This window comes from Cydia amplana, chromosome 12 (assembly GCF_948474715.1).
Source record: "Cydia amplana chromosome 12, ilCydAmpl1.1, whole genome shotgun sequence".
Lineage (NCBI taxonomy): Eukaryota > Metazoa > Arthropoda > Insecta > Lepidoptera > Tortricidae > Cydia > Cydia amplana.
In genome coordinates this window covers 11,752,836-11,775,445 of record NC_086080.1, presented here as the reverse complement: position 1 = coordinate 11,775,445, position 22,610 = coordinate 11,752,836, and the positions used below count along the sequence as shown (strand labels likewise).

The 22,610-nt window shown below is 38.5% G+C and overlaps 3 protein-coding genes across 3 annotated transcripts; all 3 read right to left on the bottom strand.

Moving 5' to 3' along the window:
* Positions 1 to 421: 421 nt before the first annotated feature.
* Positions 422 to 9,760, bottom strand: LOC134653015 (replication factor C subunit 5). The gene is made up of 8 exons (XM_063508285.1): positions 9,592 to 9,760; positions 9,445 to 9,509; positions 9,238 to 9,365; positions 8,584 to 8,746; positions 4,674 to 4,833; positions 2,352 to 2,566; positions 1,925 to 2,002; positions 422 to 621 (listed from the first exon to the last, which is right to left on the bottom strand). Exons 1-8 carry the CDS (start codon positions 9,624 to 9,626, stop codon positions 458 to 460), a joined length of 1,008 nt encoding a protein of 335 aa, XP_063364355.1. The 5' UTR covers positions 9,627 to 9,760; the 3' UTR covers positions 422 to 457.
* On the bottom strand, positions 5,552 to 8,027 carry LOC134653016 (ras-related protein Rab-28-like). The gene is made up of 4 exons (XM_063508286.1): positions 7,641 to 8,027; positions 6,933 to 7,109; positions 6,312 to 6,545; positions 5,552 to 5,762 (listed from the first exon to the last, which is right to left on the bottom strand). Exons 1-4 carry the CDS (start codon positions 7,755 to 7,757, stop codon positions 5,562 to 5,564), a joined length of 729 nt encoding a protein of 242 aa, XP_063364356.1. The 5' UTR covers positions 7,758 to 8,027; the 3' UTR covers positions 5,552 to 5,561.
* Positions 9,761 to 11,298: 1,538 nt separating the features above from the next.
* Positions 11,299 to 19,949, bottom strand: LOC134653014 (cap-specific mRNA (nucleoside-2'-O-)-methyltransferase 1). The gene is made up of 14 exons (XM_063508284.1): positions 19,797 to 19,949; positions 19,613 to 19,714; positions 18,650 to 19,161; positions 18,396 to 18,536; positions 18,042 to 18,312; positions 17,736 to 17,932; positions 17,057 to 17,240; positions 16,166 to 16,391; positions 15,468 to 15,582; positions 14,302 to 14,551; positions 13,879 to 13,979; positions 13,024 to 13,139; positions 12,286 to 12,527; positions 11,299 to 11,580 (listed from the first exon to the last, which is right to left on the bottom strand). Exons 1-14 carry the CDS (start codon positions 19,807 to 19,809, stop codon positions 11,333 to 11,335), a joined length of 2,718 nt encoding a protein of 905 aa, XP_063364354.1. The 5' UTR covers positions 19,810 to 19,949; the 3' UTR covers positions 11,299 to 11,332.
* Between the last annotated feature and the right edge of the window lie 2,661 nt (positions 19,950 to 22,610).

Here is a 22,610-nt window from a genome sequence, read left to right as displayed (position 1 = left end):
CACTTTCATGAGTTTCACTATCTCCCACTGTGCTACCGTAAAAATATATCTACTACGTTTAACTTCCGTTCGCCCAATAGCGCTTCATGTCACGATTAATAAAATCTAAACCTACTGATGCCGTAAGACAAAAGAGAAGAAATGACAATTTAACACAGTTCGATGAGAATTAGTAGAACTTCAGTTATTGCAATTAAATTCTAATTGCCATAATACATACAGAGTTTTCATTTCATCATTACGAATGTAGAATTGAAGATCTAATCTGTAAAATTTGTAGAATGACAGTATAAGTATATCGATACCTATTGTTCAGGCTGCACATAGTCCAATTTGACTTTGTCGCAACTTGAGAGCGTCTTGACTACCTATCAGAGTTCATTGCACACCACGGGTGGAATAAAATCCCGTCCACTTTTAGAAAATTTATTTTATAACAACACAAGATTCACAGTAGCTATTGTTCGGGCACTTGGTCGAGCTTGACTTGATCCCGGGCCACCTGGAAGGCGGCGATGAGCGCGGCGAGCTCGATGCGCTCGCTGCAGCCGCTGGCGAGGCGCGCCTCCGCGTCCGACATCTTGATCAGCAGGGACACGAGCACCTCCGGTGGCAACTTCACTGGAGAACAATACCACAAAATAGATACAGTACAGAAGTCAATCACATGTATGTACTTCACTTTTCATACCTACGCTCGGCGGTCGCTCTAGGGTTGTCAACTATGATTTATGCACAAAAAACTATCGTGATAGTGGCACTCGTATCTAGTAGTGGCCGGGGCGGGGTGCATATCTACCTACCTAACTGTTCTGTTTAACGTTAAAACGAACCATCGAAATACAAGCAGATACCTACTTACCTCTCTGAAACCACTGGTAGCTTAAAAAACGACAATTCACCGTTTAATGTTGAATTTAAACAACCGTCCACTGAACAGTTATAATAACTTTTTTTTTGTTTCTCCATTATTGCACAAAAAAGCTCAGACGCGTGTCTCAAGCGGATGGCACTCGCGCTCGCACTGGTCCCAACCGGTCCGAGATATCGTGTCCGTGAGCAGTGTCTATGTGTGCGTTGCTCGAGCGCAGTTTGTATGTAGATTGATTTCTGTACTGTATCTATTTTGTGACAATACACTCTTTGAAGCTCCTGTGACTGACCTGACACTGACATATTCTCTAACGTCTGTGTAATTTACTTTCTATACATCTCGCTCAATTTACTTTCTGTACAGGAGCTCAAAACAGTTGCAGAGAGAACAGAATGACGATTACTCCACCGACAAGAGCCAGGCTCGTAAAATTGTGATGATGATGATGACATCTCGCTCGCAATAATATGAGTAATAATATGAGTACGTGCGAGAAGCATAGCAAGTAAGTTACGCACACGCTAGCATGTGTCATGTTAGTGATAAGCTTTGGTTGGGGTAAGGCTACGACACGAGTCTTAGCGCCTTCTCGTTGCAAGGAGCCCTGACTGCTTTTCGCAACATAATTCCGTGAATTAGCACAAGTACTGCATGATTTTTATGAAAGCGACCTACGGTAAGTTAGAGCACGCCTTATTAGTTAAGTATCCTCATGATTTCCTTCGTCGAATTAGGGTACCTATTTTATTATAAAGTGGGTTCCTTGTCATATCAAGTAGGTAAATAATTATTATGTAAATCCTTTCGTTCCCTCGTTCGACCTTATTGCCAATATTGGCATAAGCTTTAGTGAATCGACCTCCTTTACAGGCTGCACAACACCATAGTGCCATTGTAACTACAATCGATGGATTAACGTAACACAACAGAGTAGCATAAAACAAACCGTACAACAAAATGTTCGCGAAGGCAACTACGATTACAGACGGTTTAGTTTAGTGCATCCGGTCCGTAATGTTGGCAGTAAACGATTGACTGATGTTTACTTACTTCTTTGTATAACCGTATGAACTTCTGTCAATATATCACTGAGAGCCAAGCCTTTTGCTATCTTGAGATCCTGTATATCTGAATAAACGTTTAGAAAATATTGGCATAAGGATCAATTGAATCCGACAAAATCTAAACAGTTAAATACCAGCTGTAACAAAGAGCAGATGTTGGTTGGAAAATACATTTATCTGGTTCGAAGGACCATAATCCTACTTCACTTGAAAGCAGACAAAAATTGCTAACATACACATCCGTATATCAGTTCTATAAATTTAATTGTAATTACCTTGTGTAAGATAAGAGCCCTTGAGGCCTATTCGCAAAAAAAAAACGAGTTTTGAATACATATTACATTACCTACATCGAATAGTGTTTAGGGAATCCGACGCCAGAGAAGAATTAGTAAACCGTTTAAAAAGGATACTCTTAAAGCACGCAGCGAAGTCATTCTCATTGAGCAACCAGTTGAGGATCGCGTTTATGTCAGACCGCAGCGGGTGTCCAACGCAAGTGTACACAGTGTCTTCTGTGACGCGGCGGTACGCGAGCCACGTGCTTTGCAGTGTGTTGAGCACTTTACGCATGTCACCGCCGGAGAGTGTGAGCAGCGCCTTTAGTCCATCTTCTGATATATCCACACTGAGGAACAAACACTACATTTTACATGTCATAAAAAAAAGTATTTGTTTAAAAACGAACTTTAATAGTTATCAATAGAGATGAAAATGATAACTGCCATATAGGGCTGCTCATGCGGTAAAGGGTTAAGTAGATACCTAAGTTTAAGATATATATCAACTACCTAGCTTACATAAACATAAAGGAGCCTCGTCTGCCAACAAACCACTCTGTAGTTTGGCAGAAGAATATATATAATTAGTCGTAAGCAAGATTTGTGAATAAACGTTTTTTATTTATTTATCTAATCTAATACCTTTAAACGAGCAATTCTTGCATATTTATTTATTTATTTATATATATATTTCGGGGATCTCGGAAACGGTTCTAACGATTTCGATTTGGTATAAGGGAGTTTTCGGGGGCGAAAAATCGATCTTGCTAGGTGTTATCTCTGGGAAAACGCTAATTTTTGAGATTTTATATGTTTTCCGAGCAAAGCTCGGTCTAACAGATATTTTCATGAATACAAACAATCTGAGAAATTTTTGAGCAGTCAGATTGAGTTATTGCCTAAAACCAGTGAACGCATATAACTAAAACTGACAAGCACATCGCTAATAGTCAATAGTAGTAAGTGGGGATCATAGATTATGTTTTCTTCGTTTAGGCACATGATGCCTGCCGTCTAGTGTAATAGGTGCGAACTTTCATAGTAAAGGCAGAAGCCCGTCTTCGCGAGCCTTACACAGTCAATAAATAGTCACACTACGCTACTCTTTAGATTAAAATCTTGTAAATAATCATCATCTTCCTTCCGTTATCCCGGCACTTCGCCACGGCTCATGTGAGCCTGGGGTCTGCTTGGCAATTAATCCCAAGAATTGGCGTAGGCACTAGTTTTTACGAAAGCGACTGCCATCTGACCTTCCAACCCAGAGGGTAAACTAGGCCTTACTGGGACTTGGTGGGTTGGGAAATCTTTTAAATAATATTGAGCATTTACGTGTATAGACTATTACTCTATAACTAATAGGTACTTTGACGCCAGAAATGCCTAAATACTTACAAAATAATCATAGCTAATCAATCAGCAGTACTTTACCTACTTAACTTATCTAGAATAGCGTGGAATGTAGATACACTTATACAAATTATCAATGCAAAACGTGTAAGTAAAATAATCTGTGCGATCAGACCATTACGTTTCATATAAATTATCAACTAGAATTTATGCTCGATTGAGTTTCGTTTTCGTAACTAGATTGATAAATGAACCATTAATGTTATCTATTTGACTATCGGCATCATTGCCATTAGGTATAGTTTATCTATAAATATAATGATTATACTATGTCCGTGTTAGATGTGAGTACATCGCACTTAGTGTTGGTCCTACCTACAGGATTTGAATGTAACAAAAAAGTACATATACACACAACATTTAAAAAAAATATACCTATGTATGTATTTAATCAAAATATATACGGTCAGCAAAGCTTAGCGCCCCAGTACACAAATATGTATGCAGGTATGGCTAACAGTTTTGCTGGCTGTACCTACGTGTTTAAAGGGTGTGATCAATAGCATGCAGCGCATGTTTTTTTGAACTCGCATAAAGGCAAATACTGCATAAAATACAAAACAAATTAGCATGAAAAAAAAAGGCAGTGCAACATTTTTACTGCAGAATGTAAACAATACACAACATGTAGAAACTATTGTATCGTGCATATAGTTCGCGCAGGGTATCGGAAGATTAGGGGGCTGAAGAAAATAAAAGGAGTGCGGGTACCTGGTGCGGCGGCGGTGTCCAGCTAGGGTCGTTTATTTTCACTAGCTCGTGCCAAGTGCACACAAAACAGACAATATGTGGACTGTAATTGGTGGAAGTAGGTTACGTTACAGGGGAATCAATCATTCACAAAAACATGCATAAAACAAGCATTGAAGATATTATAAAAATCTTATAGTATTTAATAAACAAAACTATATAAGTATTATCATGATGGACCCTAGGCTTTGCAGTATACTACTAACCTGACAAATTATGAAACGAATACACGTTCTCCGTGTACTTCTCTTATACTTTACAAAGAAATATAAATAACAATAAGTAATGACTAACCCCTCAGCAGCTGCGACTTCGCGTAGGCGCGGCACGACCTGCGCGGCGTGCAGCGGCGCGAAGCGGAACCGCGTGCACCGCGACTGCAGCGCCGGGATGATCTTGCCGAGGTAGTTGCAGATTATGCAGAAACGCACGTTCTCCGTGTACTTCTCGATTACTGAAAACAATGGTTTGTTCACATTGGCGTCTCCATTTTGTATACCTACTTCATATTGGAGTGGGTTAAGTACCTATAAGTATGCTTCACTGTTTGAGAAAAGACAAGTTAAATGTAACGAATGATAGACGAAATCGGACGAATGGAATACCTGACTCACACGGGTTAAACAATTAATAAGCTAGTTTTCAATCGTTCAACACAGAAGTTGAATAAAATTTGGCAGAGCCTGGTGCTTGTTTATAATAACCTCTCTTCTCTGCCTACAACCAACTACAGGTGTCTTTTGGTAATCCAATAGAATGTACTTAATAAGTACTAACTAAGCTACTTATTCAAAAAAAATATAAACAAAACCGTCAGGGAGGTTTTCCTCAAAGTAACTTAATAGAGTCAGACCAAGCTAAGTTGGCAGCGATGTTGATAGCCAGACGGTGCAAGTGTTAAGTAAATGTCATAATTTCATAGAAATTTGACGTCTAAAATAACACTTGCACCGTCTGGAGTATCAAAATCGCTGCCAACTAAGCTTGTTCTGACTCTAGCTTCAAAGGTATAAAGGTTAAATAATGATTTCTTTGAAGGGGTCGAGAAAGAGACTGATGCAGCCTATTGGCTGACTGTACCCACTATTTTGGGTGAAGTAATTCAAGGTTGCCATAACCTCAGGTACGTTTTTAAGCTTCCAAGTACAATGAAACAACGACATAGGTATCAAATCAACGAGTTTATTGTAAAACGCAGACGGAGCTAGATGCCCGCTGCACTCGTCGCAGAGCTTTCCTGTTCATGATGAGGGACTGCCGTGGCTCGGCGGCGGCGGGCGGGGGCTCCGGCGGCCGCGCGCGCCCGTTGCTCGCCGCCGCCGGCGCCGCGCGCACCTTCACGCCGATCACGCTCGCCACTAGGTTCGTGAACGCAGTGTTTACCTACAGGTTTAAAATTACTGTACTAACTTTTTGGGACAAAAAAAAATCAATTACGAGTTGTTAAAAAAATCTAGTTTCTGACGTGACATAGGACGGACCGTGATTTACTTAAACGTTACGTAAATTCCTAGATTTCTGGAGATAGCAGTTATTATACATATTTTAGGGAATTTCCTTTCTTATAATGTGCACCTTCAGACCTTCACAAAACTACTACGAGCTCTGTAGGAACACTAGGAATACGTTAACGACGTTCGATCGTTGACGCATTCCATAAGAATATGATACATACAAGAGTATTATTTTTTTTTTTTCATGATATATGTAGTAGGAAAACGAGCAGACGAATCGCCTGATGGTCAGCAATTACCGTCGCCCAAAGGGGTTACTAATGCGTTACCGGCATTAAACATGGGAGTACGCTCCTTTCGCAAATCCTTCAAATTTTTTCATTCGTCACATCAAGCGAGACGGCCATAACTTCCGAAAGCCAATCCTTAAAGATAAAAAAGGCTTATTCTATCTTAACATAAAACATTAAAACCTCACCATTTCTCCCGTCCTCGCTGAGCCTTTATAATTCTCTAATAAATGCTCGGAAGCAAACTTCTGCACGCACGACAGCCGCACGGCCCTCTGGTGCTCCAAGTCAGACTTGTTGCCGAACACGGCCAATATGGGCTTCTTCACTTCCGCTTCGAATATGTTCTTTACAGTCGTGATCCAAGTGTTTAGATTCTCGAAGCTTTGTAAATTCGTTAGGTCATAAACAAATAATACTACCTGGAAGAAGAAAAATACACATTTGACAGAGTTAGCCAACTGAACACATGCATTTCAAATATTTTCATGCCGAATCAGACCATAGGTTTGGATCTACATGTGAAATTATAAAATATACCCCACAAGCTACAAAACTAGGGGTAAGAAAGGAGTATGATATTATGTTAAAGAACAATTAAAAACTCAAATAGTAAAACTTGGAAAGCAGTTTTGTATGAGCATACAAAACTTAATTAATTCTAAGCTTATAATGTTAGGGGCTTAGGGCGCGTCGTTAGCAGTACATAATAAAGCCACCACTTCAGCGCCCTAGGTTTGCCCATCACCTCGGCGAACTGCGTGCTGCTCAGTTAGCATCCACTGTTCTTCACTACATTACGTGCTCACATCAGTAGCGTAGAGGTAGTTATCCAGCATGCGCGTGGCTAGCGCGTTGCCGGCCACGTCGCACAGCTGCAGCGGCACGGCGGGCCGCAGCCCGAGACACTGCCCCGCCAGCACCTCGGCGCCCTGCGTGCCGCCGGCGCCCGCGGTGCCGCCCAAATAGCGCGCGCATAGGCTACTCTAAAACACATACCCTGATAAAATTTTGTTTCTTTATTACCAGCTTACTGCTGACGCTACTTCACATCTGATTTCCGAATTAGTGTTAGGTATTCCATCTTATGAATCCTTTTCCAAGCTCAAGCATAGTGACAATGTAATTTAAACCCTAGCACTCGCGATTTAAGGTTTAAATTAGATTACACTTATGCAAAAACAACACAACTTGAAGTGTAAACTACATACCTATATCAATATAATAGAATTATAATAAGAACTTATGTCCTATTAAACTTTGTAACATTTGCATACTGTTTAAAACAGTTAGAAAAGGTGAAACAATATTTTACACTAACACATGTAATATTTACCCTTTTTTTGCAAATAAATTATTGTTTGTTTGTTTCTTTGTTAATAGATATATCTTTTGTTTTCAGTAAAACCTAGATTCGTGCGGCCTGGAAGAGGGTTTATTTCACACAAAATTAATGTAAAAAAGTTCAAAGTTTAATTATATCAATTAAAATATTAGAAAGGTTGTAAGATACTTACTTTGCCAGTAGATGGTTCACCAACAACTGTTATTTTAACTGTTCTGTTCTGTAGTTCATCTTCATCACTGTCTGACATTGTATTTTGAACTGTATAATTATATTGTATAAAAACCATAAAAATAAAAATTTAAAAACTAGTTTGAGAAGTTGTTGCAAAGTACTTAAAGTTATTACTGTTACTATTAATTGTAGTTAATATATTATAATTAACTATATAATGTTCTTTCTATTACTATTTATTTTTAGTTTAATTGAAATAGTTAACACATGGAATCTCAGTGACAAGAGTTTCATATTTCTTAGAAAACTTTTGTAATGTTTGTACAAGCAAATCACCATAGCAACAGAACAAATCATCCAACCCAAACAAGTGAATGTCATGTCATACATAATATATGTGTGGCAAGTGATTGCTTTTTCAATAACAAATGGTTATAAAAGGTCATGGTGTAGTGATTGTTAATATTTTATTATGTATTAGGCACATAAACAAAAACATACTTTATAACTGGCTTTTCATACTAATAATGTATCTACATATTATATGTTAGTCAGTTTTAAAGATTTTTCAGACTACATGATTTGTGGCTTTGCACAAAAGGGTCCCATTTTATCTGAAATTCCAATAGCAACTTTTATATAATGGTCCTTATTGCATGTGAATCATAAGGACCTTCCTCTGATGGAAAGCCACATTTAACATATAATCTGCAGGACAACTTCTAACCTCTTTATTATTATTTAAGGTATTCATTTTGTCTGTAGTGTCCATAATAAATGTTTGTTTTAGGCTGTCAGCTTTTGATTTTTTTAATTTAGGCCCTAGCACATAAAAAAATCACCAAACACAATAGTAAAACATTAACATTAAATATTGGTAAATGCCACTTACTAAAATCAAAATAATTCTTCTTTTAAACAAAAAGTTAAAGTGTACTTACTTCTGCGAAGTGCATTCTGTGCATCATTGGTCATGGCATCTGCTTCATCCAGGATTATCAATTTTGGCCCCGCTTTGAAAATAGTTCTAGTGGAGGCAAAACTCAGTATCTGTCCTCGCACAATACCTATGCCTCTGTCATCTGATGCATTCAACTCTAACACCTGTGAAGATTATCATATATTCAGTGCATTCAAAATAAATTTAAGAAGTACAATAACAACATAATATTAATTACCTTGGAAGCATTTTTTACTGTAATAGTTAATTTAAGCTTTTGAAATAAATATTATCTTCATAGATTGAAATAACTGTAACCAATACAATAATACAACCTATACAATAATTAGAGGGCCCAAGAGTCCCAAGACATAGCCAGTTTTAGGTTCTCCAGTCCGTTTATATATTTATTTATTTCCTCAAGGAATACAGCTACAATACATAGAACATTTTCAATATCATTACAGAGCCAATTAAAACACTCACAGGTAGAATTAACATGATTAACTATTTATGAATGAATCTTTTTGAATTTTTTTAAATACAAAATCAGGGTAAATACAGTTTTCTAAGAAATAATACTAACTTTTGTATTTCGCATTGCATATAGGGTTACACTATGCATATGGAGTATACACAACTGTTAAATACTAACCATAGAATTGAATTGCTGAGGAGTATACATTTGTTTGGCACATGCTAGGATCGTAGATGTCTTGCCAGTTCCAGGGGGGCCGTAGAACAGTAAATGTGGTAACTGGTTCTCCTTCATAAACTGGTTGACTGAAAAAAAAACATGAAAACAGTAATTTACTGTATTCCACACTTAATAACCTTACAAAATGAAGTTGGAAATACTTACTTGTATTGATAATATCGTCGTGAGATACTAAGTCTTCTAGTTTAGACGGGCGATATTTTTCAACCCTGTACAGAAAATACAGTAGATATTAACGTGTATTCAAATTTGAATTAGAAATAATGCCGGTTTATTGAAAGGTGTACTTACCAAGGCAAGTTTTTCGTAGCGTCGCCTTGAGTCATTATGAACGAAACAATATGTTGCTATATTTGATCACTATGTTTATTCACTTACGATTGGTATACAAGTTACATTAAATAAGAATAAAACAACAAGAAAATCTTTATAAACGTTGAAATCGCGCTCAAATTGCAAAACATTCGTCTCTGACGTTTTAATTTTAACATGACATTGACAAGCCGTACCTAGTGTTGCTATACTAAAATGTGTTGCTGCATAAAAATAGAAGTAGAGTAAATGCGCCGTGTGCCATGAATTGTACCTTAAAAGCGCTTCACCAAAGAGTAGTATAATATGCGCTTCACACACCTTATTTAATTCAGTAACTGACGCGGTAGAGATATCTGCATCTCACTTCTACGTACTGCTGCGTCCCTGTCATCAGTTACTTAGCCCCCATTCGCACGACAGCTTTTTCAACGCGCGTTAATAAAGCGCTTGAATGACACAAATGGATACATGCATTTATTCACACGACAGCGGTGGCGCTTTTTATCAAGCGTTGTTGGATTTTCGACTTTAAGCCTTGGTCGTTAAATCGATTTTAGAGTGCGGACAGACTCGAGCCTTTTTTAACGCGCGTTGAAAAAGCTGCCGTGCGAATGGGGGCTTAGGGTCTATCGTGAAAATCGAAATTTCGTTAGAGTAAGACCAAAGAAAGTCTGCAGCGCTAGATTAAAAGTAGTTTTAAAAAAGCAGTATGCGACAACACCACAGAAAATGGATTAAATAGTCTTGATACTTGTGAAATTTCTACCATATTTACCGTCTATGAAAAAATTATTTTTATGGTAAAATAAATTTCATTCCAACAATAGATGTCACTATTAATATGTAGACATATACTAATATTGATAAATAATATTGGGAGAATGTGACATTTGGCTTCATCAAAATTAATAAGCTTTTGTAATATCCGCGACGGCGGTAAATAGGTACAGAGGGCCTACCGCGAACACCGAAGTTCTCAATATGCGAGCATTTTTCTCTTTTACTCCCATTAAGGCGTAATTAGATTGACAGAAAAATTGCCCGCAATTTGCGAACTAAAGTTTTCGGATAAACGAAATAAAACATTAAAACAATAAACATATATTAAAAATAAATTTTAGCTTTAACTAGTAGGTACCCATGCCGTGAGCATAAGCATGGAGGTTGTGGGTTCGAGCTCAAAACCCGGCTAGTACCAATGAGTTTCTCGAAATGTTAGAGGAAGTTCATAAGTACCTATGCCTATACAAATAAGGTGTGTTCAGTTTGCTGTGAAACCTTAGTCTAAACCAATATTATATTATCTAAGTAGGTACATATGGTGAAGTATTAAAATGTTTCATTCCACTTACCCGTCATCAACTCCAAATTTTGTAAACATTGTCGTTTTTCAGCTTGAATCGCCTCGTGCTGACTTTTTACAAGTGTAAAATTATTCGTTATGCGGAAAAGTAACTCCCGCACGCCGGTTTTGTAAGGTTTCACCATGTTTATTGCGTTCATCACAAAACACAACGAATATTTAAACGATTTTGACAAACACATACCATAGTGCATGACGTTTACTGACTGCTAAAAAACATTGCCATATGTAGTTTTTTAATTCGATGTCAAATTATTGCGCTGCAGACTTTCTTTGGTTTGACTCTATCTGCCTCTCTATGGGTATTAAGTTAAACAAGCTTTGTAAAGAAACTTCATATTTAATTTCATTAGATCATCTTTTAGTCTTATGTTCTATGAAGCCCTCCAATTGCGCCCGAGTAAGGCCTCTATGCGGCAGTCCCTCAAAAATGGCGCACGCTGCTTCCTCCCAGTTCCACATGACCCGCTGCGTGTATGCTTCGACCAAGTCGAGACCTGCCTCCTCTACGATATGGAAAAAGCTCAAAGGCTTTTTGTCCTTTCCGATTCCGAAGTAGTATTTTTGGCCGCATTTTTTTGAAATGTGTGCCTGCCATGGTTCTGAAATATGAAAATGGTTAATGGATTTTTATCAATCACTCACTAGGTATATGAAATTACTTAATTGTGCTGCCTACTACTAAAGTATAACTACGACTGCAAAGTCACCCACGACGGCCCTATCTCCGAAGACATTAAAGTTCTCACGACGGGAGTCAGACAAGGCTGCCTATCTCCCTTGCTGATATGATTACTATCCCCATCGTCTTGGGTGGAATTATGCACCGCGTAAATAATGGCAAACGCCGAGGGAGTGGGGGTTAACTGGCCGGCTGGATGACCTAGACTACGCTGACGACATCTGCCTGCTTACTGCTTTGCTACAAACACGCCGACATGCAAGCGAAACTAGACGACATACAGCGAGAGGCTCCTGGAAGACCCAAGGAATGCGTACGAAGGGGGGAAACTCGGTAGCGGTGTATCTTGGCGCCGATCATATAAAATGAGTAGATAAATTTACCTGCCTTAGCAGCGTTGTGTCAGAAACCGGAGAAACTGAAGAGGACATCGCTTCTAGGATGTACAAAGCCAATGCAACCTTCAAACAGCTTCGTCCCATATGGCGGTCTCGAAAACTGACGAGAGGAGTAAAATTGTTTTTTTCCGATCGAACGTGAAAACCGTGCTGCTATTGTGCTGCCGCCTGCCTGCCCTGAAAGGGACCTAAAAATCATATAAAAGATATCATGAAAGGATACCAACCTCTTATCTCTTTAAGAAAGAGTACAGATCCAACAACATGAAACATTTCCATATTAGTAATCCTGTCCGGTATATCCATAGTTAGAGCTCTCCTCACTCTCTTCATGGCTCGGCACTCCAGGTTGTTGACGACCGAAGGGAAGTCTTCCATGTTGAAGAGCCGCTTGCACTTGATTGGTAGTGCGTTGCTTTTGTCGTACGGCTTTTCGAGCGCCGCGCAAAATAGGCCGCACTGATGTATCCTAGAACATAGTGTTTTATAAAAATTAAATTATTATGTAATATAGGTTTTATATACCTATTTGATTTTCTACCCCATCATCATTATTATAAAGTCTATAATCACTAGAATCGTACCAGTAGCCGGCGTATTTTAAATATCAACTTTGTTTTGTTTGTATTAAGGTGGAAAATCAAATGAATTGAAAGTATACCTACAGCTGTAGGCGATGCGCAATTGTACGCGGTGCTGTTTAGTTTGGCCGTTTTAATTTGGCGTATTTAACTTTTAATCTCGTTAAAAGGTTATGTCGTAGAGTTTCAAAAAGTTTAAAAAGTAGGTATACGGTTTTATTGTTATTAATGAATTACCTCGTCATTACCTGAAAAATGTAGCTTATTCTTAAACCGGCCATAAGAACACATAAATAGGCTATGTGCTATATCATTACCCTTTCTTATAGTTTTACCGTATAGGTTTGCAGGAAGTAAATAGAAAACAAGCACAAAGATAGATACCTTTCAGATAGAGGTAGATGAGAGATATCGGTTCCTCCAAGCATCAAGGCGTCAATCACGTGAAGAGCTTTGCTGAACATCTGGTTGTTGCCCAGTCCTCGATACTCCTTCACAATCTATGAAATACAAAATTAGCCTTAGAACATGTAAAAAAACCGGCCAAGTGCGAGTCGGACTCGCGCACGGAGGGTTCCGCACCATCAACAAAAAATAGAGCAAAACAAGCAAAAAAACGGTCACCCATCCAAGTACTGACCCCGCCCGACGTTGCTTAACTTCGGTCAAAAATCACGTTTGTTGTATGGGAGCCCCACTTAAATCTTTATTATATTCTGTTTATAGTATTTGTTGTTATAGCGGCAACAGAAATACATCATCTGTGAAAATTTCAACTGTCTAGCTATCAGGGTCCTTGAGATACAGCCTGGTGACAGACGGACGGACGGACGGACGGACGGACAGCGGAGTCTTAGTAATAGGGTCCCGTTTTTACCCTTTGGGTACGGAACCCTAAAAACTAGATATAAGCACAGTCAGTCTATAAAAATACGTATAACCTGCCTTAGGAGAGGCCATAGCCCAGCATACAAGAATGATAAACGGTTGAATTTACTATGGACCATAGTAGCGCAGTGGGCCTTACGGTGCTAGTATACATGCTTACACCTCTACATCATGCATGCATGCTGCCGTACACAAACGAACAATTGTTGCTACAACGGATACTACAGCCAACATACACAATAAAATAAGGCAATAAATGTATTGTGTCTAAGTCAAACAGCTGCGTCTCTTTGGTTAACAGATAAAGTTATGGTAAAACTGTTACATTTGTTAGATCCTCTATGAACTCACCTCCCCATAAAGTAATGTTTTAGCAGGTAAAGTGAGATGTAAGTCGACTACGCTCTTCCATCCCGCTCCTTCCAGTTGGTGTACTTGTTTACCTCCACAGCCTGTAAATGAAATGTGTCGATTTTATTTAAAGCAGTGTTTGCAGATTCAATTCAACAATTTGTCTTCCATCAAAAATAAAGGTTTTTTTCTAAATTAGGGGTCTCTAAACTTTTTGATCGCAGGCCAGTTCCTCCCATTTCCTTTCCGCGGGCCATAGTTTGGAGTACCCTGATCTAGAAAATCGGTTCCCTTCCGAAACTTTCGAACCTGGAGGAAGGTAGTAAATTGGTGCCCAAAATTTCAAAACTACTCATAATCTTGGATTGGAGATACAATCAGTCTATGATTGCCTGAAGTAATTAAAATTCTTCCAAGTCTTACCTATAAAAAACTTCAGGTCCGGGCTATTTTTTCCATTGCTTAGAAAGTAAAAATGCCAGTCATAGACATTCTTAAAAGTATCTAAATCAGATGGCTCCTCCAACAAATGTGGTGGTTTATTTAGAACTGCACTCTTGAAGGCGTGCGAACTGTGTGCTTCTTTTGGACGCTTTTTCATCAAGGCTAAAATACTTGTGAGGGTTTCTTCAGGGCCCAGCCTCTCGGTCTGTGTCCGCAATTTGTCCGGCAACTGGGGGAGAAATCTTACCTTAGACAATTTTATTAATCCCTGTAATGATGTGTTTAAAAAAAACGTTTACTTTGCAACGCGCTTACGACACCTTTATAAAATGCCATATATTTTGACTGCAGAGTTTATGAAGTTAGGACTTGTATATTTAGGGCGTGTAGAGTTAGAAGCTTGGCTCTATATGAGATCTAGGAACTTTTAATAGTGAGAGCCATATGGTTATGGTCTCGTCTTCGTCTGGTTATTATAAATCTTGATCTCATTGTCAAAATGTTGTGTTAATGATTAATTTTATTGTACTTACTAACATGTAGCTGTAATGTATTATAGTACTAACAATATTGTATAGAATTTTTAATATTCTGAAATTAAGATATTTTATTTTTATTGAAAAAGTTTTTTGTGGGATTTTACTTTTTTTTGTAAGTTGCTTATGACAATGCTTTTATTATTTTGTTGATTTTGTATTCAATTTTTTTTGGGTGAGGGGTTATTTACTAAAAATCCTCTATCAATTTTGAGACCTGCGAAAATTTGCGGAGGTCTCATACAAACTTCTATCCCCTAGTTTAAGGGGTTGGGGGGTAAAAACGACGAAGCGCTTCAAAAAAAAAGGAAGTAGTGCCCTTCGCTTCACTTTGCTCGTCTTGGGTTTCAGCCCTATGTCCAATACATATAGATCTAGTTATTTTAGTTTAAATATTATTATGACAAACTTTCATTTTTAAATATCCCAGGAGTTTTACTACAGATTTGTCGTAAAACCTAACGTGTGACGCGTAAGCGACAGGGTTTCAAAAGTAAATCATTAAAACATCGCCAATATACACGTATCGGTCCTGATTATAAACTATGTACTTATTTAAAATCTTGTACAACAGGTTCAATAAATGAGCACAAATGTTAACTTACTTACTTTCCATAATCTTAAACATTCCTCTCTAATTTCAGCTTGCGTAGTTTCCTTAAGTTCTTTGTTCTTACTAAACTCTGCTATTTTTAGCAAGTTTTTAATTTGCTTTTCACCAATGCTATAGGCAAAAGAGAAGGCATTATACATGGTATAGTGTATAATTGTATATTTGTACATATAATTTAGACTCCATAGGTTAAGCTGGGTTTAGTTTATTTTTAATTTGTAAAAGTGTGTTTTGTTATTGAGATTCTACATTTTTGAATAAACATATAGGAATAACTTTATATTAATAAGGTCACAAGTACCAATCAATCTTTTCAGAGCTCAGGTCCATACTCGTATCGTACCAATTGGAGGATGGAACTGGAGACTGTGCTATTACCTACTCCATTACAGAAAATGCACCAGCCAATACAGAGGTAGAGTAGAGACTATGTCCTATGCCTGTTTTACTAAGGAAGGCTAAGAAGGACACTCAATTTCTGACCTTACTGTCAGGGTTTGAAAGGATAATTGTCAATGATAATTATATAGCAAGGATAATTGTCAATGATAAAATAAATATAGCAACATATATACTTGGTATAATTATCCGATACTTATCGGATAATTATCGCGATAATTATCAAAGACTAAATCTGGATAATTTCGAACCCTGCTTAGTGCTTACTGTGCAAAGTCGACCAGTGAATACTTACAGGCAATTACTTTTAAACATGTACTCATAGAAGCCGGTATCCTCCTGCATGATACTCAGGGGCACAAGCTCGGAGACGTCATCGCCGCGCTCTCGTCCCTCCCACAAGATGGAGTTGACTGTATACAGGTGGTGCTCTGCCGATTCCGTGCCCAGGCGCTTCCACAGACAAATTAGATATCTTTCGGAATTCGCCGGTCGAGACGTCACAGGCTTATGGATGCACACTAAAACATGAATGGGATAATTTAAATTCCTGGAACATTCCGAAAAATCTCATTGCGCAATTGTTTTTTTATAACTTGCCATAATGGTGTTTCCTGTTCAATTTTTTATTTTAAATTATGAATTTATGAGCATACGGGTCATAAAACGTGATCCTCCAATATTACACCCAAAGATAGCCCTAGCCTGCTGCCTGGTTTGGTTGCTCAGCTAAGACAATATTGGTTCATACTTTTTGTATAAATTATAGTAGCTACCTACCGTTTGTGCCCAAAGAAACATTATAAAAACCGGCCAAGTGCGAGTCGGACTCGCGCACGGAGGGTTCCGCACCATCAACAAAAAATAAAGCAAAACAAGCAAAAAAACGGTCACCCATCCAAGTACTGACCCCGCCCGACGTTGCTTAACTTCGGTCAAAAATCACGTTTGTTGTATGGGAGCCCCACTTAAATCTTTATTTTATTCTGTTTTAGTATCTGTTGTTATAGCGGCAACAGAAATACATCATCTGTCAAAATTTCAACTGTCTAGCTATCACGGTTCGTGAGATACAGCCTGGTGACAGACGGACGGACGGACAGCGGAGTCTTAGTAATAGGGTCCCGTTTTTACCCTTTGGGTACGGAACCCTAAAAAAAGAAACATACATTAAAATGATACAAACCTTTATCGAAACATCTGTACATGATGTAAATCAAACCCACACTAAAGGGTGTGAACACATCGAATAATTTAACAACAAAATGGCCGCCAGTTCTTACTAGCATCAATGCCGCAAGACACTGACATAGATATAGCTGCTTGGACAAGATTTCTTGAATGTTCTCTTGACCTTCCACCGAAAAACCCTGTAACATTTACACACAATACTGGATCAATATTATGTACCATATGTAGTCAACTGAACCGTTATAATTTCTCCAGATCCGTCTGTCAGTTCACAGCTTAGCTCAGCGATTGTTAGTTGCAAAAAGCTGTAATTTGGTTTCATATTGATAAGTGGAAAAATAAAAACTAGAAATATTTATATTGGGGTACCACCCTTATAGTGGACATGGTCTTGGCCAGTTGTATTCTTGGTTGTTCATTGTCTACTGACATTCAGTAATTCTTTTCAGCTGTAACCAGTGACCAAATAGGTCAAGTAGGAGGTAGGAGGGAATACCCTCAAAGGCATAGAGTTTAGATTTCAACTTTGTAGCTATTATTTTAAATACTTATCACATTGCCAAGCGGACCCCAGGCTCCCATGAGCCGTGGCAAAATGCCGGGACAACGCGAGGAAGATGATCACATTTCCAGAAACAAATAATATCCATAATGCGAAAAAGTATGTTACTTACACCATCAGCCATAAGAAAGTGGACTCCTTTATCATCTGTTTGTTTCAATACATAGTCTTTCAGTGCTGTTAAATTTTCAGGATTAAAAATATTGCCATCATTTTCCACACCATAATATGGATTGAAGGTCTCAGGCGTACCAGCATGAAAATCTGACAGTTTGAAATCATTACCACCTTTCAAAGTGAAACCGAATCCTGCAAAACAACATAATTAAGACAATAATGATAAACAAACTAGAGGCATCATGCCAAATCACAACAAGTAAGTAATGTAGTAAGAGAAACAACAGCAATTTCGTCTGACCTTTAGCTTTCCATCCTTTTCTGTACAAAACATATTCTGAGAAACCTCCAGGGCCAGCACAGACATCAGCAAAATATAACAATTCCTTTTCAAGAGCTGGTTTTCCACTTTGGGTCTTAGGTTCAGTAAACATGAAGCCAAAGAGAGCATCTATGTTAGCCATTTTTACAGCAGCTCTGTTCAAAAATAAAACTGAACCTATTGTTTCATAAGGATTGCTGCGAAACCTTGCATTTCTGAGGTCTTCATCATCCAAGGTATCAAAGATTGTCTGTGGAATTTTAATTTTATTTGAGAAGGTCATCACATATATATTATTACCATAATATAGTGTTCATATTAATTATTATTTACCTTTGCATTTAGGACACCGGCCAGTATTTGGGGATCTACAAATTCAGTTTCATCCTCAATAGTCAGTTTTTTAGGACCTTTTTGAAGCCATTCTTCCAATAAATCACCAGATAATGGCTCTGCTCCTGGAGGCATCCATAGCTTGAAAAATAATTACTTTCTTATAATTAAAAGCATTAATTAGCTTTAAACATTCCCAATTCTTAAATATAATAAAATTAAGTTGATAGAAAAGAACTAAGAGATTAACTTACCACTTTTTCTTTCGCTTCAGGTTTTTCATCATCTGGTGACCATTTAAAATCTTGTGGGACAGTGCCCACAGTAGATGACTTTAGACCCAAGCCTCTCCTGCCTTTCTGAGTGGATGCTTCCACGGGTTCTGTGCGTCCATGCTCAAACTTACCCAAACCCTTTCCTGCTTTATATCCCATATTATTCATCATGTGTTTGATTTTGTCAGAAAACCCTCCCTTAGAATTGTGGGATGCATTCGATGAGTTTGACTTTTTAGCAACATTGTCATTGTCTTGGAAGCTGGCTCGGCCTGAGCCTTCCTCAGGTTCCTCATCCAAACTGGTTCGGTAATCATCACAATGGTCACTTGGAGAAGAACAGTTTTCACTGAGACTGCTGCGGCTCTGTCTAATGTCATTGTGAGGACTCTGTTCTATATAGCTCAAGCTCTTATTTGAACTGTTGGGTTTGGTGGTCCCAAAGGCTGTGCGTGGCTCATCAGCTGGCTCATCATCAGATTCTTGAAGAACTGGGAGAATATGGGAATCCATTATTATGGGATTTGCAATTCTAGTTATGTTATACTTCTATAATATAACTAAAAAGCTTTTCTATGTATTTATGTATTTGTATTATTTGTTTATTCATTATACATATATATCAGATATCATGATCAACTTGGCACTTGGCTTATATGTACTGTACATATAAGTACTTGTAATCAACCTAGTAGTAGTAAAGTAAAAATACATGCTACTAAAAAAAGTAGATAATATTAAAACTATTTACCTGTTAATTCCATAGTATTGTAAATGATTTTGATTGCCAAGTTGATCATGATATCTGATATATAGAATGAATAAACAAATATTATAGGACATTCTTACACAGATTGACTAAGTCCCACAGTAAGTTCAAGAAGGTTTGGTTGTGTTGTGGGACTTGTGGGATATGTTCAGTAGGTAGTATAATATACTAACTTGATCCCTGAGAAGTTGTAGAAGATGCGCCGTACGTATCCGCTCTAGGGCGCTTCGCCGGAACGGGACTCTCATCGCTGCTGGACTCATCGTCTGATGGATCTAGTATAATAGTTAATTCTTAAACGATTTTCACCACAATAAATTGTATTATAACTATATGAAACAGCAACTATATGTTTACCTGAGAGACTCATATTGTACGAAGTGTTTGGTTACAACTATACAACGTAATTTTTTGAATAATACTTTACGCCTATACCGCTGCACTACTGTACACAGCAGATATCAAGTGACAAAACTGATAAAATTACGATTAAAGCTTTGCTCGGGGTAATACTATCAGCAAAAATAAGCGTTATAGCGGCGTACACAGTACTACAACAGTAAAATACATGAACATTATTTTATATTTTATTTCAAGAAGGGAAATTACCCGAACGAAAACGAATGTCAAATATAAGAAGTGTTCAAAAACCTCATGTAAATTATACTATTTTGTGTTAGTATAAATAAATCAAATTAAAATTCCAAATGATGAAGTCGAATCAGTCTCATATAAATTTAATTCAATTTTAACACTCAATACTTCCTGATTTAGGTTTTATTTTAATTTTATTCTTTCGCAATATTTCGGAAATTGCACTAAAGTGGTTTTGGTTTCGAAACGCAATTCTAAATGCAATCTTTTTGACAGTTCACCCGGGGAACTATTTAACACTCGGTTTAGACTCTCGCGCGAGCCACGAGACAAGCCGCGCCACGAGACGCGAGTCCACCGTTTACACTCGCGTTTGGCTTGTCATTCGGTTATAAACCTTATGCCGTGCCGTTAGTGTTTAAATTATATTAGCTCGACGAGCTTGCGAGCCACGAGACGAGCCGCGAGCCCGCCGCTTAAGGCTTGGCCAGACACAGAGCGCGACGCAGCGCCGCGTGATGCCGACGCGATGACTCTTCAAACAGGGCGCGCGCGGACCGCGCTCTCAACACGCCCTCATCGCGCGCGCGAACGCGGCGCGGCCGCGCGCGCGCGGGAACGCGGCGCGGCCTCGCGCCACCGCTCGCTGCCTAACGTCCGATCCGACTGATGTGACCCAGCGCGACGCGGCGGCCCGCCGCGTCCCGCCGCGTCCGCGCGGCGCAGCGCTGCGCGGACGCAAGGGGCCGCGCGGCCCGGGGCGCGACAGAAGCGGGGCGTGATACCGGCGGGACGCAGTCTGTTTGACGTCGGTAACCTGTTAGCATGTGCCGCGGTCGCGGTGCTGCGTCGCGCTCTGTGTCTGGCCAAGCCTTTACACTCTCGTCTCGTGGCTCGGCTCGCGGCTCGTCTCGTGGCTCGCGCGAGAGTCTAAATCGACTATAAGGCGTCTATACACGAATCAAATAAATGACCTTGGCCATACGCATTGAGGTCAAGTTTATGTGTCCGCGGCCGGCATAACGTCCCACTTTGTCGCTTGCATTATTCGTATAAAGATCAAAGAGTAGTATAATATATATATGCTTCCAACCTCTGCGATTTTGGTAGTTTGCAACCGTGGTCTACTATACTACACGGTTGGAAACTACCAAAGTCGCCTATTATACTTACTTTACTCTTTGAGCCGAAGATTACAATTTTCATATGACCACCAACATTGCAACAATGCACGCGTTGGCAACTGCGGCCGGACATCATTGATGTAAAAGCCGTAACACATTACCGCACCGTTCAAGGTCATGGTGCGCCACACCCATAAGTGAGAGCGAGATATCTGTATCTCGTTATCATTAAAAGGGTATAGCCGGGTAAGCATGGCCAAACTGCCCTTAGCGAAAAAAACAATTTCCTTTTACTGGATTATTAACCTATGTATATGTAGTGCTTTCACCAAATATTAAGCCTCAAATGCTTCAGATTTAAAAAAAAAATGCAAAAAAAGAAAAATCATTTTTATTTTATTACAGCCAAAGTACTAATCCGATTTCTTTGTAATTTGGGTATGTTGTATATACAATTAAGGTCGCTTTCTGAAAAAAATAATATTGAATTATCTCTTAAAATAATAGTAAAAAATTTAGATGAAAATTTTCAGAAAAATAAAAAAAATACATGCGAGATAGCGACAGTTATCAAATTTACATATTTCATGTAGAATTTAATAATGTTTAACATATATTTTTTTTCAAAAATTAAAATCGGGATTAACAGTGTTAAAAACTCGAATTTGTAACATCCCATAATACCTTCTCTTCATACAAAATAACTTGTACGTTATACTAAAGTCTATTTTTTTATTCGGTAGACTGAAATGACAGGTTAATAGTATGAAATGACATTTCATGTTCATACTATTAACTGTCATTTCAGTCTACGGAATAAAAAAATAGACTTTAGAAAGTTATATTCCCAACGCAATTTGAATTTAGAACGCGACTTATTTCGCTGAGCGCGGACCTTAAACTCCGTGGCTGTATGCGGCTAGGGCGAACGGCATTCAGAGATTTAAAAAGCGGCCAAGTGCGAGTCGGACTCGCCCATGAAGGGTTCCGTATTTAGGCGATTTATGACGTATAAAAAAAAACTACTTACTAGATCTCGTTCAAACCAATTTTCGGTGGAAGTTTACATGGTAATGTACATCATATATTTTTTTTAGTTTTATCATTCTCTTATTTTAGAAGTTACAGGGGGGGGGGGGACACACATTTTACCACTTTGGAAGTGTCTCTCGCGCAAACTATTCAGTTTAGAAAAAAATGATATTAGAAACCTCAATATCATTTTTGAAGACCTATCTATAGATACTCCACACGTATGGGTTTGATGAAAAAAAAATTTTTGAGTTTCAGTTCGAAGTATGGGGAACCCCAAAAATTTATTGTTTTTTTTCTATTTTTGTGTGAAAATCTTAATGCGGTTCACAGAATACATCTACTTACCAAGTTTCAACAGTATAGTTCTTATAGTTTCGGAGAAAAGTGGCTGTGACATACGGACGGACAGACAGACGGA